Source organism: Chanos chanos, chromosome 7, assembly GCF_902362185.1.
Source record: "Chanos chanos chromosome 7, fChaCha1.1, whole genome shotgun sequence".
NCBI classification, from domain to species: Eukaryota; Metazoa; Chordata; class Actinopteri; order Gonorynchiformes; family Chanidae; genus Chanos; species Chanos chanos.
The window spans coordinates 6,437,664-6,444,808 of NC_044501.1; the positions used below are offsets into that span (position 1 = coordinate 6,437,664).

General features: G+C 40.4%; 1 protein-coding gene across 1 annotated transcript in view; it reads right to left on the reverse strand.

The window, feature by feature from the left end:
- Positions 1-6,935, reverse strand: part of LOC115815929 (probable G-protein coupled receptor 139) — a 12,484-nt gene extending 5,549 nt beyond the window's left edge. Inside the window, exons 1-3 of the mRNA XM_030778897.1 lie at positions 6,863-6,935; positions 6,295-6,348; positions 5,639-5,695 (exon numbers count right to left, since the gene is read on the reverse strand). Coding sequence (XP_030634757.1) covers positions 5,639-5,695; positions 6,295-6,348; positions 6,863-6,935 — 184 coding nt within the window. The remainder of the gene's footprint in view (positions 1-5,638; positions 5,696-6,294; positions 6,349-6,862) is intronic.
- Positions 6,936-7,145: the final 210 nt, after the last annotated feature.

The following is a 7,145-nucleotide window of genomic DNA, read 5'->3' on the forward strand; positions in this document are numbered from 1 at the left end:
ATGCTTGATCTGAATTTGGAATTTGTGAATTTAAACATCTCATTTAAGATGCCGTCAGGTCCACAACAAAAATGAAAGTATGATGTAATGAAATACAAAAGCATTAAAATACTTCTGGTGTTGACTTCTCATTGTAATCCTCAGACATTGAAAGTAACCCCCATACGGGACTGAATGTCGGACAGCGCCTGCTCTAAATGAGAGCATGAACTGGATGGTATATGGTAGATGTCCACTAGATGGCAGCAAACACAATCAACACACAAACTGGGGACTTTATGAAAACTGAGGACCTAGGAGAAATGTCAAATCATAAACAGAGGAAAGAGAACCAGATTGTTGCTGAAGATTAGGCTTTCAATAAATGATGAAGTGACTCAGTATGTTTAACACCAGTGGTCATTAAAGGGGGCCATAGTGCTGGTCTGAAATGAATCCTCATCTTTTAACAGACCTCCAGACACCTATTCAACGTTAAATACAGCAGAATCAGCAGACAGTGTAAAATTAGACCGATTATATTAAGATATCACACATTTAGCACACACACTTGCACATACTACCCTACAGAGAAATGACACATCTGAGACGGGAAAGTCACACAACAGACCAGCGTAACTGCCGAGGTGAAAAGCTAACACCACGGGAAATCTGCAGTCCTCCACGAAGACTCAACCACAGCTGAACCAAACAGTAACTTACAGAGTTTAACACCCTGTCCTGTAAGCACCATAAACATGGCCCAGTAAACAGGACAGAGAGAACGAGAGAGACAGAGAGGGACAGAAAGGGACAGAGAAAGGGGGGGGGGGGGTCACAGTGACACTCAAAGGTACTCAGGTGTGACGGCTGTCATAGGAACCATTAAATAAATAAACAGGTTAGTACACAAAAAACGATCCTGTTTGTAGACACATAAGAAAAGAGACTTGATATTTGTCAGGATGTTTCTAAATCAACAGTTTTTGCTATGCCCGTTTTTCAGTTGAGGGGGTCTTGGTACAGAAGCGCATTGCATTCACATAAGAAAAACATTAGACATCTTATCTCGTAATTATGACAAAAGACCTCATAATTACAAGAAAATATCTCCTAATTATGAATGTAGCTGTCCGATTTGCTGCGACCTCCCAGTCTGCGGCACCCTATCGAGTAAACTATAAAATTCTGGAAATATGGTGGCTCAGGAAAAATACTGAATTTATTCATTCTTATTAACTTTTTAAAAATGAAACCGTAAAAGGGTCGAAAGAAGTTAAAAGTTGCCAGTGAAGGCTGAGAGCGCTACATGGACCAACTAAAAATGATTTGGGGGTTTTCAGTCCTGAAGTGAACTGTACGTTCTTGCTGATAAACAAGGTTAGGTTTATAGCAAAGTGCATAAACTCTCCAGTAGTGAATGGCGTGCTTAGGCTACACTGAATCTTTGCAGAACAGCACAGTGCAGTACTTTAATAACTTTATTAGAATTACAGGCTAACGCTCCTTCTCTGAGGGAATACACTGTGTGTTTTTTGTACCACAAATGTGAATTAATAAGTATTATTTATTAATTAGTTTATGGACTTTCAGTATTAATCAATATAAATATAATAATTATAATAATTATTAGAACAGATAGATTTCACTGGGTTACATCAGTTTGATTTTTTTTTTTTCGCTAAACCTACTTTGACACTAAACTGGACAGTGATAACCTGTTACATTGTTCACTTTTGCCTCAGTTTGGCCACCATTTGCCAATTCAGCCGTGAGAACAATGTTTGTGTGATAACATGCTTTGCATTCATAGGTAAAATAGGATATTTTTGAGGGAATAATTATATTGTAGTAAATTTAGACATATTACAAAACATACACTTCTGGAAACACTTTAATGAGTGACCAATGGTTACTAGAAGGTTAAAACGAACAGACATAGCGTTCTTAGGCTTTAAGTGTACACACCGTATCAAAACTGAAACTAACGAGGCGTTGTATGCGTTATCTCTCCGTAGTCTCGAGTTCATGGCTGCCATAATTTCTGCAAACCACCAGATGTCACTGTGCTGTCTGAATCTGCTTCGACACTACCAATCTTTTCTCGACACAATCAGGAAGAAGTCTCAAAAGCTTCACAAGGCTTCGTCCGCCCATACCTAAGCAAGGTACAAACTAGCATGAGAAGCAACAATATCTAACAAAGACGGAGAGAAACGGGCAGGACATAAATAGAAACAAAACAGGTGAAACTAATGTTCTGATTGGGCGCGCTTATTGTGAGAGCTGGAAGGAGCGGAGTGGATGGCGGAACTGGAGTCTATGATAAGATGCTGTTGACTTGAAACTTTGAGAGAAAGATTTAAAGAACTAGTCATATATTTTGATTATCGACAGTTAGTTTGGTGTGTTATGAATTCCTTGACATCACTGAAAACTGTTGTTTGTGGGAGAAAACGGAATATGTAGGCAATTGCCACCGTTAAACATCGTTCCAGAGTGAGAACGAGGAAACGGCAAATGTGTCATCCCTTGGAGTGCTGATGTTTTAACCTGTTGTTTGTAATGACCCGTAGTGGTCAAATGAAGTAGTATCAAACCTGCACAAACTGAAGTGATTTTGTCGTAGCCTACGTTATTGCGTATTCGCTAAGAGGTAGAAAACTGGTCATACTCTGTCAGATTAATAATGTCTATGTCACATGCACATGTTGTATTTATTCATTATCCAACTCACCTTGGGCAAACGTGACTATTCATGTAAAACTCGTACAACTTTGTTGCTGTTCAGTCAAAACAAAACAAAACAAAAATAGAAAAAGCTATCTTTGAACTTTTCTTTACTTCTTCTGAAGGACTTTGGCAGGAAATTCAGTTAAAATTATTCATAGTCAAGTTCAAAGATCATATACGGATCTTGCCATTCTACCCAATTTCGCGCAGGGATCCTGAACACACACCCTCACTTGCCTTTCAGTCACACGGCGAACATCATCCGATTCTTCAGCAATGACGACAGTAACTACAGGTCCAAGCGACTAATCTGTTTTATACAGAGGTTGGGCTACAGTATTGGACATCTGCGCAAACTGCAGTGAAGTCTGAAGGACTACAGTTGGTATTCCGATTTTGATTACATTCAGTCGAGAGAGCGAGAGGGGAAGCGTCTGGCTGTAGGGGAGACAGAGTTACCTTGGCGACCGTGCAACCTTTACGTTCATAACAGAGCCTCACTGAGCAACGGTCTGAACAGCGCACGTTCGAGCGGTCACGACCTGAGGAGTTCAACCTATGTGTCGAAAAGAACAGGAGACAATGCGCGACAGTAAAGTAATTGAGAATGTAGTGTCTGAGATTACACCACATACACATACACACACACACACACACACACACACACACAGAGTGTGATTCCAGCATAGTTTGTCAGAGTATGTCCAGATCTTGTCTGGCGAGTTTCATTACATTTCACTCATCACACTTTGGCCAAGCAATGGAAACTTGGCACCACTGATTCCCTCAGCATTCCATAAACGCATTCATGGGCACACACACACACACACACATACAACCTCACAGGTACCAAGAAGACAGCCCCAGGTTACAAAGCGCTGACAAAGTCTTACGGTTCACTGATGCTGTTTTGCCTTAGATGAAACAAAGAGTTTCACATGAATTGAGTTGGACTTTATGACCTGGATTTGGAAACCAGTGAGATCCAGTCTGAGGTGGAATTTCAGGACTGGAAATCCTTAGAATAACCAAAACAAAACACTCTTAAACTTTATCAACATTTACAAATGAGGAAGTTATGTACTTCCTCAAATTGATACTTGGAATCTGAACAGAGTGACATTGAGATGGAACAAAGCAATGTTGGCATGTGAACATGACTAAGGGAAAGACCATAGCGCTATTTACAGTGACTCTTCAGATGTTTCAGAAACAGGAGAGGCAACATTCAACACATTGTCAGGTGTATTTTAACCACCAGCCTTATGAAAGGAGATTTGTGTCAAAGCTTTGAACCTATAAAGAAACACAACTCCAGCTCAGCCAGGGTCACACTGAGAGCGTCACAGTGCTCTTAAGAGAATACTATTACCCTTCTGCTGTAAACAAACAAACAAAAAAACAAACAAAAACCATGTAGCGTAAAACATGCTGCTGCAACTTTACACCTTTGGAAAGTATATATTTTATTGCACATATTGATGCTTTTTTGGCATCACAGAGTGGGAGGCGGATCACATTGTATGCCTTAACTTTATATATACCACAAGAAAGAGAAAGATTACACTTGTAACGCTAACTACAGTAAGTATTGTAACTCTAACTATAATAAGAGGGTCAGCATGGTGCTATTAAAGCAAACAGAATACTGTTAGACCTCATCAACAGTTCCAATGGAGGGGGGGGGGCTGGAGGAGTTCGACAAAGTGGGTAAAATGAGGATTATAGAGACACTGTCCCATTCTGAACATGTGTTCAGGTTGAGATGTGCCTGAACATGTGTTCAGGTTGAGATGTGCTGCCCTCTGATACGGGAGGTCGCGACACGTCATCAGCGTCTGTAGATGTAAACGATGTTTTGACAGCTCGGGCAATGATGCTTCACATCCAGACAGGAGTTCACACAGAACGGAATCAGACAGAAAGGCCAAATGCTAGAGAAAGAGAGAGAGAGAGAAACAGAGAGGGGGAAGGGTTGTATGTGTCACGCTGTACTGTTCTTAAGATTTGTTTGTTTGTTTGTTTGAGAATGCGTTTAAAAAAAACAGTGTTTGAAGGGGGTACAGTTTCCAGGAACAACTTACAGAAAAACACCAAGAATCGCACAGATCGTCCAGGCCTTGGTGCCAGGCACGTAGTTGGTCTGAGTGACCACCCTCTGCTGACATCGCGGACACTTTGTCTCCCCTGGCGTCTCACCCAGGGAGATAATCACCGGGGGGTTAACTGCACATGCACACACACACACACACACACACACACACAAAACATACACGAATGAATAAAGCATATGGCAGTGAATGCATTAAGAATGACATCTATCCAGGAGAGGTTCTGTTTTGTTAAGCATTATCTTACCTACTTGGACAGCTGGGACAGTCTGAATTATGGGAGCGACTGCAGGGACAACTGCAAAAGACGGTAGTCATAGCTTGATAAAAGTCTTTATAAAAGTCTTAACAAAGGTCTTCATAACAGTCCTAATAAAAGTCTCAACAGCAGTCTTAATAATAAAAGTCTTGGTAACAGTCTTGACAAAAGTCTGAGAGTGATTGGCCAAACACTGGGAAAGTCTGTTTACTTATTTAGCTAGCTAACTAGCTAGATGGCTACATCTAAAGCTTTGCTTGCAAAATAGACTGGCTTTTAAACTGATTGTTGTTCCATTGTGGAGCTCAGACTGATCTTAGATACATAACTTTGATAAGTGACGTAGGTAAATTACCCTGACAGCAACTACCAACACCAGCTAACTCCAAAACTTTACATTTACATACATACATACAAATCAGATAACCCCACCTTAAATTTGGTATGTAGCAATGTGCAACATATGTGTAGTTTATATCAGCCAATCAGTGTGTTGGCTGGAAGACTAGAAAGAAAGAAATAACACCAGTCACAGAGAGTTAAACCTGAGTCTTACCCACTGGAGCCGGCTGAGCCATTTGGATGTTATTGATTATCTGTGGCTGAGGGACCACTGTGGATGCAAAGACAATTGTTAGAGAATGATCAGAGCATGAGGAAACTCTGGGAAAGAGTGTGATCAGTCAGTTACTCTGTGTGTGTGTGTGTGTGTGTGTGTGTGTGTGTAATCTGTGTTTGTCCATAACCAAGGTTGCTGTACCATTTAAAAAATGAAAATAAAAATTATTGTATCTTTACAATTTAACTATCTCTCTTCAGTAATCTGTCAATATCTTGGTACTCAGTGTGTTTAACTATTCAGCTTGGTATACACATTCACACACGCGCTTCATTTTAAACATATACTAGATTTGGGGAAATGACCGTTCCTTAGCTTTGTGCTTCAGCCTAAATAATCAGCAACAACTGGGTAGGCTGGCATCAAAATCATCTAACTAAAACAGTTTTCACAGTGGGTAGTTCTGGGCATCTAAATTAAAGATCCAACAGATCATAGCATTATATTTGCAAGAGGAGAATGGACATTAATGGTAGTTAGCGTGTGTTCAGCTTTTTCCCCCCTTTTCTACAGCAGACCACTGTCTTTACTGGAGGTTGAGAAAAGACAGACTCAACAACTCTAATCAGGAGGAGCTGAATAACACGACTTACCCACTGGGGGTGGCGCTACTTGAACATTGTTGATTATTTGGGGTTGGCTGGACACTGTGGATGTAGGGACAATTGTAAGAGATGACACAGAACCTGAGAAAACTCTAAAAAAAGACAGTCACTGGTCATTTATTCAGTGACTGGGTGTACTTTTGTGTTTCACTTTACCATGGTAACCCTGACAACCTTACATCATGTAGGTAGCTGTCTCAGGCATTTACTAAACATCACCACAAGATATTACAATTTTGCAGATGGAAATCAGCTGAAAGGAAGTTAATATTATGTGGTATTATCATTTTGTTGACTGAAACAAGCAATGTCAGTTGAAGTAAACAATGCTAATTTCCCTAGTGCATATGTTCCCATGTCACAACAAGGAACATATGCACCTTCGCTACCTAGTCTCTCAAAAGTAACTTTATGTATGCTTACCTTATTCAGTTTATTAGTACAATGACTTAATTTAGAGATCCCCAGGGAAACATATTATTATATTTGGTAATGAAATGCACTACATGAATTCTGTAGTGCATTGTGGGTAATGTAGTCTTTGAGGCTCACTCACCTGTCTGTATCTGGGGTGCATACTGTGGGACAGAGTAACCAGGGTAAGCTGGAGGGGCAGGATTAGCGAACATTGTCAAAGAGCTGATCTGGAGAAAAGAATTTTAAAGAGTAAACGAGAGAGAGAGAGAGAGAGAGAGAGAGAGAGAGAGAGAGTTAGAGTTAACTTTGACAAACCAAGTTATACATAAGGATGATCAGATCAGTCACATGGAAGCATACAGTACACACAGAAAGGCCTAGACATGATGACTGTGAACTGTGCAGTGCGATGCCCCTGTTTA